The sequence below is a fragment of the Nesoenas mayeri genome (assembly GCF_963082525.1).
Source record: "Nesoenas mayeri genome assembly, chromosome: 16".
Classification (NCBI taxonomy): domain Eukaryota; kingdom Metazoa; phylum Chordata; class Aves; order Columbiformes; family Columbidae; genus Nesoenas; species Nesoenas mayeri.
In genome coordinates, this window is record NC_137562.1 from 11,049,294 (window position 1) to 11,063,941 (window position 14,648).

Consider the following 14,648-nt stretch of genomic DNA (forward strand, 5'->3'; position numbering starts at 1 on the left):
CAAAGCGCATGCGCGGCTTCCCCGCACGCCATGAGGCGCATGCGCTTTGCGCGCACCCGGGACTTTTCTCACAACACACCCCGCGCTGCGTTCGCATGGGTGCGCTTTGTCGCGCTGATAGCCCCAGCTCTCTCAGCGTAACTTCCGGTACGTGTCCGCCCCGCCGCGGGAGCAGGTAGGCGCCCCGGCCCGCAGGGGCCGCCCCGGGCCCGAGCGCGGCAGGTCCGGCCCGGGGGAGCCCGTAGAGCTGCGGCCCGGTCCCCGGCATGGCCGTGTTCGACACCCCCCAGGAGGCCTTCGGGGCCCTGCGGCCCGTCTGCGTGCAGCTGACCCGGGCGCAGACCCCGGAGAACGTGGCGCGGCTGCAGGCGCAGCTGGCGGCGGTGGGCGCGGCGGCGCTGCAGGAGCTGCAGGAGTACGTGCTGTTCCCGGTGCGCTTCGCGCTGCGGGCGCCGGGCCCGCGGCGGGAGCGGCTGGCGCAGAGCGCGGTGCGGTGCGTGTCCGCCGTGCTCGCCGCCACCCGCGTGCGGCGGCCCGAGCTGCTGCGGGAGCTGCTCTCCGAGCTCAGCACCTGCCTCCCGGCCCCGGGCGCCGCTGGTAAACCGGCCCCGCAGGCGGAGGAGCTCACGCTGGCTGTGATGGAGGCGCTGCACACCCTCCTGCACTCGGCTCACGAGGATGTCGTGCTGTCCCTGTACCAGCCTGCCACCCTTCCGCTCCTGGGATTTGCTGTGTCTTCACTTCTGGGCCTGGCAGAGCATGAGAAAGCAAAGCAAATTAAGATCTCTGCTTTGAAGTGCTTACAGGTCCTAGTCCTGCAATGTGACTGCCAGGAGCATCGGTGCCTGGATGCAGACGAGGCGCAGCGATGTGGGGACTTGTTTGCTTCCTTTCTGCCTGGGATTTCCATTACGCTGTCTCGGGTTATTACTGGAGACCTCAAACAAGGTCACAAACCCACCGTTTCTGCCATCAGACTCTTTTATCTGATTGTTGGCTTGGTGATGGCTGATGCACAGCTAGCCAGAGTCCCAAAGAATAAAGAAAAGCTGCCAGTGGAACAAAGCAGAATATCAGAACTAATGGTCCATAGAGGACCCGACTGGAGTAAAAGTACTGCTGAAAAACTCTTGCTCCTCCTGCATAAAACAGTTGAATTCTCTTCAGTTCACCCACACTGGAAAGTGAGACTGGAGCTGGTGGAACTGGTCCAGCACTTGCTGCAGAACTGCAGTCGGTCACTGGTGGACTCATTCAGTCACCTTTTAAAGGCCTTGGTTGGGCTGGTGAACGATGAAAACCCCGAAGTGCAAAGGCGGTGTCAGGAGGTTCTGCAGGGCATGGCTGAGCAGGGGATGGTCGCGCAGAACCGGGCTCTCGCTGATGTCCTCTCCGAGAACCTCCATTCCCTCGCCACAGCCCTCCCACGCCTCATCAACACTCAGGATGACACAGGCAAAGTTTCCACTTTGAGCCTCTTACTGGGCTATTTGAAGCTGTTGGGCCCCAAGATTAACTTTGTTCTCAACTCCACGTCCCACCTCCAGCGTCTGTCCAAAGCGCTAATGCAGGTCCTGGAGCTGGACGTGACAGATGTGAAGATCGTGGAGGAGAGAGGCGGGGGCAGCGCCAGCCCGTGCGGGCCCGCGGGCTCCCTGGCGCGCAGGTGGCAGAGGAAATACTTCCGCTTCTTCACGGAGGAGAAGGTTTTCCAGCTCCTGCAGCAAGTTTGCCGTGTCCTGGGCTACTATGGGAACCTGTATTTGCTCGTGGATCACTTCACAGCGCTGTACAGTGAGTCTGGCGTGTACCGAAAGCAGGCAGCCATGGTGCTGAATGAGCTGCTGGCCGGGGCTGCTGGCATGGGCGTGGATGTCCTTCAGGAGAGGGAAGTTTCACCGAATGTGGATGATCTCAAAGGGTCCATAACATCCATTCTTGATGAGTACACAGACCAGGCAAACTGGTATTTGGTCACCAGCATTGATGCAGAAGAAATCAGCCAGGAGCACTCTGTGCAGCATGCAAAGCTCACCGCCCGTCCCAGAGGTGCGTGCAGCAGCGTTCTGCTTCCGTCCCCAGAGCCTCCCGCAACGACCCGCACCATGAACAGCAACATCTGGCAGATCTGCATCCAGCTGGAAGGCATCGGCTGCTTCGCCGCTGTCCTGGGGAGGGAGTTCCGCTTGCTTCTGCTGTCGACTCTCTACCCAGTGTTGGAGAAGGCTGGTGACAAGACTCTGCTCATCAGCGAGACGGCGCTGGGGACACTGGCAGACATATGCGAGGCCTGTGGTTATGACTCTGTGCAGAGTTTGATAAATGAGAATTCGGACTATCTGGTGAACGGGATTTCCCTGAATTTGCGCCAATTGGCACATCAGCCACACGCTTCCCAGGTCCTGGACACGATGTTGAGGCATTCGGATGCCAGCTTGCTGCCTCTCGTAGAAGATGTTATCCAAGATGTCTTGGCTGCTCTAGACCAGTCCTACAGTCACCAGGCTCCCACTTTCCTCAGGGTTCTCCACTCAGTCACTTCAGCATTAGGTACCTGAGCAATGTTCCCTTTGCGTAGTTCAGGCTCACTGTAGCCAAGGGTTCTTGTTTTTGACGTGACACCTTGCCACGGGAGGTTCCAGCAGCCGAGGTGCCGTGGCTGGTGGCAGCTTTGCTGTGCTGGTGGGGCAGTGATTGCCAGTAGCTTCCCCCTCCACAGCCAGTTTGTTTGGCCTGCAGATATGCAGGAACACAGCCCATAGTGGCCCAGAAAGGATGGATTTCCTGCTTACATACATGTTCTGTGTGAGCATATGAAGCGTATTCCTCTTTTTGGGGGGCTTTAATGTTCTCCTACCATCAGGGAGGTCAGAGTGATGCAACAGCAGGTGCCCTATTCTGTAGTTCAGTCCCATGAGACTCGTATTTGTCTCTCAACACCTTGTTGATGTTCAGGAAGGGACCATGATCACTTAGTAACATACCAATTCCTTTTTTGCAGTGCGGTGGTTTGGCTCATCCTGCGGTGAGGAACTCCAGGCTGCTGAGGGCCAGAGCGGGACTCTGTCCCTGGGGCCGCAGGTGGTGACAGGGCAGGAGCTGCAGCAGTTCTTCCTTGACTACGTCAGACAGAAGCAGATTGCAGAGGGCGATCTTCCTGACACAGACGAGGAGGCAGGTCAGTGCCTGGAGAAGAGCCTGTTCAGCTTGGAGGAAGACCATGACCCCCGAGGTTCCCTTTTGTCAGACGGGGCCATGGGGGCAGGGTGACAGCCCAGCTGCTCCTGACACTCGGGGCTGCTTTGAGCTGGCCTGAGCTGGAAGGTGCTACTGCGTGTTCTCACTTTGTTCTGTGCGTGGCAGTGGGGGAAGTGAAATGTTTGCTGATCCAGGCTTGTCTGGCTCTAAGACACAAGCACACTGTTTTTCCTGACCTCATCACAGGCTGTTTGGGTTCAGGATGCAAAGTTTCCTCGTTCCAGGATCCTCCTGCATTTTCCTCACCCTCCCTTGGGAGTCCCTGTACCATTTTCTCCCAGCTAATGATGCCACCACTCCCTTCTCTCTTGGCCTTGGCAAGTCCTGCAGACATTCATGCAGGGAGCTTCTTAGTCTTTCCTGGGCTGTGCTGCAATCCTGACCTTTACATACTTCATCTTTAAATACCCAGGCTTTTCATTTTTAATAAAAATCAATGGGAAGTAAGTCCATGGTGAGGAGACACTGCAAATGTCAGATCAACTGCACTGTCCAGTGAAGAACACAGACCTTCCCCAGTCCCACACTCCTAAATGAATCTGACAGTTAACTCGCAGAACTCAAGCACAGGCTTGACTATATCCAGATAGGTTTAAAAATGCCAAAGGCCTCACTTGGGGATTTGCAGAGTAGTTGTGGGTGGGTGTTGTGATCTCCCAGAACTCCCAAATCATTTTTGTGGCTTCAGTAATGGTTTTGCCTTCCAGATGAGGTTCCGCCCTGTGCTAAGCTGGACCCAAATGGCCCTGACACAGAAGGAGAAGCTCCCCTGCCGAGCCACGCTCAGCTGGCCAAGGACACGATGGAGAGGTGCATCCACCTGCTGTCTGATGGGAACCTCCGAGTGCGGCTGCAGGTCTGTAAACTCTGCTCTGGGAGGGCAGACGGGGCCCAGGAAGGGGGCTGGTAGTTCATTAACACAATGGGCTTCCTAACATAATGAGGTTGCTAATTTGGGACAGAGGCTCCCCAGGCTGGTGAGAGAAAGGGGGGTGGTTTTCTGGAAGCAGTCCAGTTCAAGAACGGCAGCCAGGCCGATCAGGATCTGAAGGATGGCTATGTGTCAGGCACCTTCCCTCGATGCTCATGGTAGTCAAGGCTCGTGCCTCAGCCTTTGGTGGAGGATGCAGAATCATATTTCTCCCATCTAGGTCTCCCATCCCCCTTCCTCAGACTGTAGTTCACAGACTGATTAACATTTTTGAAGTTGCTGGGGTGACGATAAGCAGGGCGAAAAGCCTGGGTTTTTTTAATTATAAAAACCCTTTGAAGGTGGCCTCCTTTGAAACTGCAAAGCAAGGCAGAAAATGCAGCAGTGAGGCGTAACCCAGATTCTTACCACAGCAGCCCCAGCCCTGCCCGGTGGTCCCGCTGCCGTGCCGGGGAGCAGCTGGGTCCCGCACGCAGCTCAGCCCATGGAAGGGCCAGGACCTGCCCTGCTTCCAGCACAGGCAATGCTGCTGTGCCGCTAGTCCCTTTCAAACAAGCCCGTGCTCTGTGCGCTGTTCTGTTATCCCAGTTCATGCTGAGGTAAAACTGTACCTTTGGTATGAAACCTCCTTTCTCCTGGCTCTGTGCCGGGGATCCCTGGCCCCACAGCGCTCAGTCTGTTCCCTGCCCCTCCTGCCAGGCCCTGGACGTGCTGGAGCTCTGCGTGACTGTGCTGCATCCTCACGGAAACCACCTGCTTCCCCTGGCTCACCGTGCCTGGCCAGCTCTCGTCACCCGGCTAATTAGCGACGACCCTCTGGCGGTGCTCAGAGCCTTCAAGGTACGGACGCAGATCTGCCAGCAGCCTTCACGCTGCTGCTGCTTGGGAAGGCAAACAGGCAGCGCTGCAGCCCGCGAGAGAAGCGCTGGGCTTGTGCGGTGATTTTTAAACGTGGTTTGGCACACAGGGTCACCAGCCTGCCGTGCGTAGGCTTGTACTGCTCCCACTGCAGCTTGTCCACAGATAAAACCTTGACACCGTTCCTGGGGGAAACAGCAATGTGAGTGGTTATTGCAGGGAAGTGGAAAACAGTTCTTTTGCAGCCTAAGCAGCTGTCAGAGGTACCGTACAGTGCAACTTGCCCTTGCTGGAGCCGCAGTCTCAGCACTGCTTTTGGAAGTCTTAAGCTGAAGAGAAGGGATTGTTCCATGATTGAAGCATTGGCAGGGGAGGGGAGAGGTTAAGCAAAGCCGTAGCCTCGTAATGACACTATTCCAGAGCTCCTGCCCACATCAGCTGTCTGCATTCTCCTGACTCACCAGCTGCACAATAAAGCACGTTTGCAGAGGTTGCCAGCTGCTAAAGTCCTTCAGTATGAATAAAAGGAGAGTTTCAATTCCCCAAATTCAAGAAGCCATACACTAGCATTTCAGAGTAGCCATACCTCACACGTGCCTGCCCTAAAGGAAGGAGAGATCACTACACAGAAACTAACTCTTCAAAAGTTTGAGGGATCATTTCAATTAGCATGAAGTTTGGGGTTTGTTATAAGAAATCCCCCAGGACTAGCTTCCTAAATCTCAGGACAAGCAGCGTAGTATCAGTGAAAGCCAAATACAGCATAATCAGCATCTCAGTCGTGCACACTGAAACCAGGAGCTTGGTGAAGTTCTGAGAGAGAACCGTGTTCTGTCCCTGTGGATCTTCCTCCATTTTCAGGTGTATTTAAGGCCATTCCATGGGCTGGTTTGGTTCTGAGCCTGGGCACACACCAGTAGTGCTGGGTGCCCTATGCTGTAGCAATTGGTCTTTCTGTTCACTAGCACACTTGTAAATATGGACTGTTTCCATCACAAAGGGAATCTATATTTTAATGGCATTTTCCGTCAGAGGGTCCTCCAGCAGTTCTGAGTTGCCGAGCTCCTCAGCTCTGCTGTGCTGGTGTGGGAAGGGCAGTCCTGGGACCGCCCTGGGGAGCTGAAGAGCAGCGTGCAGGTCTCTCCATTGGCCATTTGCCTTCTGCTTGTTGTGGGAAGCTGTGGCAGGTGTGGGTGTGTTGCTCTCAGCTGCAGGAGTGTCATGGGAGGATGACAGCCTGTCCCGCACTGGTGGGGTGTCCCAGCTGCCCCCAGTAACCGGTGTGTCCCCCAGGTGCTGTGCACCCTGGCTCAGCGGTGCGGGGACTTCCTGAGGCAGAGGTTCTCCAGAGACGTGCTGCCCGCGCTGACCAGCTCCCTGCGCAGCCAGGCCCCGGCCAGCGCCCGCGCCGGGCCCATCTACAGCCACACGCTCGCCTTCAAGCTGCAGCTGGCCGTGCTGCAGGGCCTGGGTGCTCTGTGCCAGCGGCTGGACATGGGTGAGTACCGAGGACAGCAGAGGTTGTGCCACAGCTCTGCCCAAATCACCTCTTTGATCCTCCCAGCTTCCCAGGCCTGTGCTTGCTCCTCACCCTTCTGCTGCCCCAGGGGTTGGTTTCCTGATCTTCTCCAACCTCATGCCACCTAGGTCCTGTGCGACTTTTGTCTGTCCACTCACAGGGGCTGGTCACTCTTTATTGCTCAAGAGACAAATAGTGGGATGGTGCCCAGCACCTTGCAGAGTCTGCTGCTCATCTTGCTTGTGTGTGAGAAGAGGGTGTGAGGTGGAGTGCAGCTGCAGCGATGCCTGCTGGGCCATGCTTTGTTCTTCGTTAGCTGAAGAAGTGGAGCCCAGAGAAGGCTTCCGGCTAAGCTGACTGATTCTGTTTTGAGGCATCTCTCTGGGTGACCCTTTAAATGCAGCATATCACATTCTTCTGCGGATTGAAACTCTGAAATTGTCCCAGGTTAAATATCTGGAGCTACCTTTGATGAGGGAGAAGGTTTGCTGGCCGGTTGCTCTTTTCCTTTCGCAATGCCCTTGATTGCTTTCCTGGCTTTGCAGCAAGAGGCTTAAGAGGCAAGGTCAGAAGAGCTCTGGGTCAGGCAGTTCAAAGGCTCAGAAACCACTTGCTGCCAATTTAGAGCCAGTTCTGTTAGGCAGCAGCCGCAGCTGAGTCGGATCCCTCCTAGCCTTCTTTTGTGTTCCATTTCTGCAGGCGAGAGTGACCTGAATAAAGTGGCAGATGCCTGCCTGATCTACCTCAGTGCCAAGCAGCCCATGAAACTGCAAGAAGCTGCCCGGAGGTAATATCTGTTAAACACAGGTATATCACGTGTGCAAATAACACTGGACGGAGGGAGCACAGTAACCCCTTCCCTTCTTCACCTTCCCCATTCCTCCTTCCTGCACATCTGAGTCCCATACAACAGGGTCTCACAGAATTTAACCCCTTTCTCTGGTGAAGAGTTACTGCCCAAAATGAGCTGGAGAGCTGGGCTTGCCCACAGGTTACAGCTGACAGTCAGGTAACCTCGCTGTGCATTTGGGGCCAGGTGCTGCTTGCTGTTTTCTAACCACCTCCTGTGCTCGAATATTCAGGGCTCTTGGCCCACTGGTGGCATAAAAAACTGCAGGGGGAGGACAGCTACACAGGAACACATGCCAGACACTCCCATGCGTTTTATCGCTTTGTACCTTCTGCAGGCTGGGGATTTACGTGTGTTATCCTCCTGTTTTCCCTGGGCTGCTGTGATCATCAGCGCAGGCTCTGCTGGGCGGACAGAGGCTGATTTGGAATTGTCAGTCTGGGCACCAGACTCGCTCCGAGGCAGCTGGGAGAGGTGAAAAGAGCACAAACAGTTGAGGTGAACATGCGGCAGCTCTGTGAGCTGTTGACAGACATACTTTGCTGCTTGGTGTTCAAACTCCTGCTCAGGATGTTCCTGCTGCCAGGTGAAGAAATTGCTGTTGTCATATGTTGTCACCTGGAAACACAGCCAGCCATGCCAGCAGCCAGACCCAGGCAGTTACAGAGCTCAGGCAGCGGATGAGGAAGCCAAGCAGCTCTGTCCCTGCAGGAGGACAGGGGGACAGCCTCCCCTTTCTGGGTGGCCCTGCTCCCCACGGGCAGCAAGTTCCCGGGCGCTGGAGTTTTGGCTGCTGCAAAGGGCAGAGCCGCCCGTTCCCTCACCTGAGCACAGCCCTCCCGTAGCTGAAGTGCTTTGTGTGGCTGGGCAGCAGTTCAGAGCGCTCTCAAGCTGTACTCGTACCTTTGTTTGTGTTCCTGCGCTGGGGAGAGGAGGTTTATTTTTATCTTGGTGGCTTTTATTGCATCGCAGCAGGCTTGAGCAGCGTTTGTTCTGCAGAGGGGCTCTGTGCTGTGGGCTCACATACCCTTCATACATAAAGCGTTCATCTGTGTAAGCAATGCTGGAACAGAAAGCAGAACACCAGGATTCATCTAGATATTTGGAATCTTAAGCTTTTAAATCATTAACAAAGAAGCCTGAAAAGCTGTGCAATTTCCCCCCCCAGCAGGGGTGGGGGAAATACTGAATTAGCCCTATGATGCAATACAGTTATTAGAAGCTATATTGTGAAGCGAGCTCCTTGTTATTGGAGAAAAAGGAGCAGCAAAGTTCAGGCTTAAATAACATTTTTCTCCTGTATGTTATTTTTATTCTATTTTAAGGGAAAAATGCCACGTTACACTGCTCCCCCCATGCCTTTGGTGCACCGTGTGTTACATATCTCACTGAACAAAGCGAGGGCTCTGTGAACAGCTCTCCCGTGTGCAGCTCTGTTGGCCGGACTCACCCGTGCACTGAGGCGTGGATCACGTCTGGCCCGGTACTAACCACACACATGGCAGGACTTGGCATTCACTTTGCTTTACTTTTTGTTCAGTTTAGTCCTGTGTGATCCCTGGTCCTGGATGAATCAGAGTTAAACATATCATGTCGCTTTTAACTATAGCACATGTGAGGTTTCAGCTTGGGAAAATCAAAATTACAGTTTGTACCATAACAATCAGCTCCAGCACCAGGACCAGGGTCCAATCCCGGCCGTGCCGCAGCCCCTTCCCCTGGCTGTGGCACCACCAGAATCTGGCAGCCCTGGCCCTCGGGCCTGGCTCTCCACGTGCTGAACTAACCCTGAAAACACACACGGGTCATCACAAGTGACGCCCTTTCCATCTCAGCAAGGGTGACATTATCAGCCTGCTACATGAAAAATTCTGCATTTTAAATGCTTCTAAAAACAGACAGACCAGAACTAATCTTAGCTGCAGAATGAGTGCCAACATACGTCACATAACTCAGCTTTATCACTGCAGAAATCCTACAAGGTAAAAGGATGTTTGGAATCAGCTTGCCATATTGATTTATACTCACTGGCCTTTGCTCAGCCTTTTGGATTCTTACTCAACTCATGAGTTGTGACCTGCCAAGAACAAGGTCGGGTCTTACAAAGTCAGCTCCAGCCCCACTAACTCCCTGCAGGACGTAAGGATTCTGCAGGTATGCAAAGGGCTAAGCAGGAATTTTTGGCCAGGGTGCTGGAGCCACAAAAAAAACCCGCAAACGAAAAACAAACCTGAAAACAAAAAGGGTGTTTTGGCTGTCTTCCAAGGATGTCATCATGGCCCGAGGAGGCTGCTTAATCCCATTTATGGGACCCTGTAGTTCTATTAGATGAACCAGTGGGAGTAAGTGAATTTTGTAGCTGCAGCTTCATGCAATACTCAACAGGCAAAAATAGATGCTAGGGAAAAAACATTAGAAATGAACCCAGCATGTCTGAGGAAGATAAAATGGGACTGCTGGGAGTATTCCCGGAGAGGAATATTATCCAAAGCTTGGAAAAAAAACCCTGCAGAGGCATTGGGGAAGGCTGGGGAACCCCAGCTACATCTCAGCGTTGCTCCCATGGAAATCAGGCAGTGCCACGAGCAGCAAGGAGCTGGTATGGGAGCCGGGGGGAAAGATGGTGCAAACTGGCAGTCACAATACGTCAATCTGAGCTTCTCATCAGTTCATTAAGTTGCATCATCCCTGAGAAGCTGGTCACTTTGGGGGAAAAAAACTTTGCAGGAAAAGAGATCAAGAAACTGTCCCTGGCCTGCGTCAGCACTTCCCAGGAGTTCTGCGCTTTTCCAGTTTGAAGTGACTGGTTTGAAATTTACACTTAATTCCTAGTAAGTGTTTACAGCCTGTGCAATTTAACATGTGCCCATTTGGTCCGCAGTCTGGATAGGATCAGGTTTTTTCCCCAGGATGTGGGAATCGTTTCCCCAGTTTGCAGTGGACTGTCTGTGGTTAAACACTTGGCAGAGACGCCCAAGGCAGGATCCATCCTGCTGCCTGTCCCCGTGCTGTGGCTTTGCTTAGAGCCTGGGAAGAGACAGGGCAGCAGAACAGCCACACTGCTCTGTGCTGGTAGAACAGGTTGTTTAGCTGGAACAAATGTGAGCTATTTTTGGACCTTTTCTGATACCCAAGTTGATTACCCAGCATACCTCTTCTGGCTTGATTGTGTAGTTCATGGAACAGTTACTGACAGCTGTCACTCACAAGCCGGGCTGAAGTGCACAAAAACAGCCACCTGCACAAGGCAAAATTCAATAAAACAGTATTTAAGTATTAAAAGAAAAAAAAAAAAGGCAACAACAGAAAATAGACCTGGATTAACCCCAGGATTCTTTGCCATGGAAACAGGTTGCTTAGAAACTACCCCAGAGTTAGTTTGAAAATGTAAAAGTCAAGTTGTTCTTTCATCAGAGCAGCTCAGGTTATCAGATCATCCCAGGGACACCACAGCCTCAGGGGCAGGAGCTCCCGGACCCGCAGTGGGTTGGGAAGGGGCTGCAAAGCTGCTGTTGTTCTCCTGGCCCCATGATTTCAGCAGACACGGAGATCAGGACTGTCCTGTCCCTGCAGCTGCAGTCAGAGGTGAGAAGTGCACACTCAGGAGTCAAATCCCCACATTACCTGGGGCATTGACATTCAAAGTGAAAAACATCAACACAGCAGTAAAGCACTAGAGGAAGTTGTCATTCCTCTTGTCCTCCATTCTATTGTTAATGAAGATTTGGTTGTTTAAAAAAAATTCCTGCTTTGTGAAAGGTGCTATTCGGAAGGAAGAAAATTTGGAGGCAGACAACTTCTTTTGTTGTATATTGTCCAAACAACACCAGATGCACGTAGCACATACAACGCTCCGCAGTCGCTTCTGGGACTGCCTGATGTCCGAGGCTTTGCCAGCAGCAGCTGTGGTGACACCAAAGCCTGGGCCACTTAGCCACCGGGTTGTCTGATGTTGATAACTTACCGTGGTGCACAGTAACTGTTCTTCTCCCACTTGCTGGTAGATGTGCAAGCTCTGAATTGTCCTCACTTGAGCACAGGAGACATTTCACTGTCTCATGAGCCTCCAGCTCTGCTCCAGCCTCGGGCTGCAGACACAGAATCACAGAATGTTAGAGGAAACTGAGGGGTGACCTTATTAATGTTTACAAATATATAAAGGGTGAGTGTCAGGAGGATGGAGCCAGGCTCTTCTCAGTGACAACCAACGATAGAACAAGGGGTAATGGGTTCAAACTGGAACACAAGAGGTTCCACTTAAATTTGAGAAGAAACTTCTCAGTGAGGGTGTCAGAGCCTGGAACAGGCTGCCCAGGGGGTTGTGGAGTCTCCTTCTCTGCAGACATTCCAACACGCCTGGACGCCTTCCTGTGTAACCTCATCTGGGTGTTCCTGCTCCATGGGGGGATTGCACTGGATGATCTATTGAGGTCCCTTCCAATCCCCACCAGAACTCCAGTAGCTCTGGTAATGACCCTGCTGGGGGCCAGTCCAAGGACCTACTCCTTACACACCTTCCCTTTCTTCCTGCTCTTTTCCAAAGTGTTTTCCTCCACCTGATGCACATGGACCCCGACAGCACCTGGCTGCTGCTGAGCGAGATCTGCTGCCCCGACAGGTACCGGCCCCCCCACGCCAGCCTGCGGCCGGTGCAGCTGCCGGGGATGGGGCGGCAGCGGGATGAGTTCACCGACAATGTACTGGGGCTGCTGGAGCAGCTGCAGCAGCGGGAGAGCACAGAGCCACGGGCTGGCGCCCACCAGGACCCTCCTCCCTGACAGAGGGGACAGAGCTCACTGAGGAAAATGCCCATATCAGGCCAATCATTCTGGGGACAGGAGAAGAATTGCCCAGGCTAAGGCGCTGCCTGAACACCCTACCCATGGACAGAAGCTTATTATTTATAAACTGTGTTTGAGGATGAGGTGCGTACATTGCACCGATGCAGCAGCTGCCTCCAACAGACACCCATGGAGCTTTGTGCGGGTGAAGCACAGGGATGGGTCTGGCCTGGACATTTGAAGCAAGCTCAAAATCACAAAAACCAAAGCAATAAAGTGATTGTTACATGGAATAGGCATGTGCGTCACTGCTGGGGATCCTGGGTGAGCGTCCAGAACATGTCTCAGCTGTTGGGACAAGGGGACAGCTGCTGATCCCCACCCCCCATCGCTTTACTCCTGGTTGCCTCTGCAGGGAGAACCCAAGTCAGTGGCTTTTTACCAGGTAGGACAGGGCTGCAGTTCAGCTTTTACCTTTTTATGCTTTTTAAAATATGTATTCAGTGCTTAATGTTGGGTTGAATTTTGTCCAAAGGAACCCTTCAGAGCTGATCTGACAGGAGAGGCAGAAAGGTGAAATATTACCTGGGGCTCCAGAGCAGCCTGGGGGGTGGTGCAGAATTTTCTGGATTGTTGTAGCACTTGATCAATCTCATCCATCAGGTGCAGATGCCGCATCCAGCCCGTCTCTGCCATCGCTTCAGCGCTGGTTGGGGCTCCAGTGTGACAGATGAGCAGCGTGGTGATGGTGTCAGTATTGCTGCCCAAACTGGTTCCCCAGCCGCAGCACCGCGCTGTGCCGCGCTCCTCCTGCCAGAGAGGGACAAACATCCCCTGAGAAACCTGTGCTGTGGTCCTGCAGCGCGGTGTCACCCCCAGACCAGCCTGCTGAGCAGCACCATCCTGTCACCGGCTCATGGCTGCGGGCAGAGCAGGGATTTACCTGCACCTGCTGCATCCAGACCGGTCACCCCGGGAGCAGGAGTGACCGCCCAGCGCTGCCCAGTTCACCTCAGCACAGACCGGACCAGCTGGAAAGAGAAACCAATAACCCGTATTCCAGCTGGTTTTAGGATAAAGTTGCATATTTCTGAAAAGAAAAGCGCATCCCCCTGGCTGGGCCCTGGCACAAGCAACTGCACCAGGACACCCACCGCATCCCAGCGCCGGTTTCTCCTGGTGCGTCTCGGCTCTGCAGAGATGGTCCCTGTGGCCATCTCCCACTGGGAGAGCCTGGCCTGGCTGTGGCTCACCGTCCCTGTCACAGCTCTTCGCAGCTTCGTTATCACCCCTGCTTTATTACAGGCAGAGTAAATTGCTTTTGTCTGAGGCAGGATAATGGTCAGAGGAGCGACTGCGTGGAAATGGCATTTTCATGAGCCTGGTTCCTCCCCAGCAGTGACTTGCATATCAAGCTCAGCCTGGGGGTTCTCCCCACAGCCCCTCCCTGGGCTGCACTGAGCACCCCAAACCTTCCAGGGTGTGGGACTGATCCGCAGCAGCACCCTGAGGCGTGGCGGGGGGGCCAGCTCCAGCCTTAAACCCCTCAGCACCCTGGAGCAGACCCGGCCCTTCCCCGGCCCAGCGTGGGGCTGCCAGCCCACTCCCCCCACACCCCAGGGCTGGGACAGCCCTGTCCAGCTGCCTCCAGCACAAACCCCACAGCACGGGGAGCCCCAGCACCCCGGGTCGGATGCAGCCTCACGGGGTCCTGCACACGGAGCCAGCGCTGTCCTCTCCTCCAGCTCCCACTCCCAAGATTTCATATAAACTCAGCAAAAATAATCTCTTCTAATAAAACCTGTTATTTTTAAAGCTTGCCTCTAGGTTTTGCAAATTACTACACCACACAGCAATTTGTTTACTCTCCATTTGAGGTGATTTGCAGCCTTTTACCCTCCCCAAAGCAGCTCCAGCTCTCCATTTTCCTCCTCTGTAGATTATTTTTTATTGCACCCGTGGCTGACACCTCCTGCTCCCCCTGCAGCAACACGGGTCCCTGACAGGGGGGACAGCATAAGCCCCAGGTCTCTATCGAGGAGCTGCGGCACAGCGGCTGTCAGTGCTCGTGGCAAAGCACGACGTCCAACGGCAGCTCCTTGCCCTGCAGCTGCTGGATATTTCTCTCCCAACAAAGCACCCCGTGTGGTTACAGGCTCCTGTGCCATTTGCTGCCCTGAGACCACGGCTCTGCGGTGACACCTACAGCGGGTGGCAAAGGTGAGTGCGGCTCTCACCGCGTCCCACCGTCACCAGTCGCGCCATGCCATTCCTCTGCCGCTGGCTGACACCGGCCCAGCAGCTCTTGCTTTTGTTACTCTAACACATGACAAATCGCTTCATATCAACAAAGCAAGAGGTGAGCGCGATGGAGCTCCAGGGATTAATAACCGCAAAGCAGCCAGCAGACTCCCAGCAGCTGGGGCTGAGTGGGCGCTGCCAGTGCTGGGA

General features: G+C 54.1%; 1 protein-coding gene across 2 annotated transcripts; it reads left to right on the top strand.

Moving 5' to 3' along the window:
• Nucleotides 1-182: 182 nt before the first annotated feature.
• TTI1 (TELO2 interacting protein 1) lies at nt 183-13,119 on the top strand. 2 transcript variants are annotated; one of them, XR_013922916.1, is made up of 8 exons: nt 183-2,550; nt 3,002-3,178; nt 3,966-4,114; nt 4,889-5,029; nt 6,341-6,545; nt 7,266-7,353; nt 11,960-12,341; nt 12,861-13,119. XR_013922916.1 is itself a non-coding variant. In XM_080354761.1 (7 exons), exons 1-7 carry the CDS (start codon nt 267-269, stop codon nt 12,192-12,194), a joined length of 3,279 nt encoding a protein of 1,092 aa, XP_080210887.1. In that variant the 5' UTR covers nt 183-266; the 3' UTR covers nt 12,195-12,659. The 2 variants fall into 2 exon arrangements, 1 of the variants encoding a protein (XP_080210887.1); XM_080354761.1 differs by lacking the exon at nt 12,861-13,119 and having other exon boundaries at nt 11,960-12,659.
• Nucleotides 13,120-14,648: the final 1,529 nt, after the last annotated feature.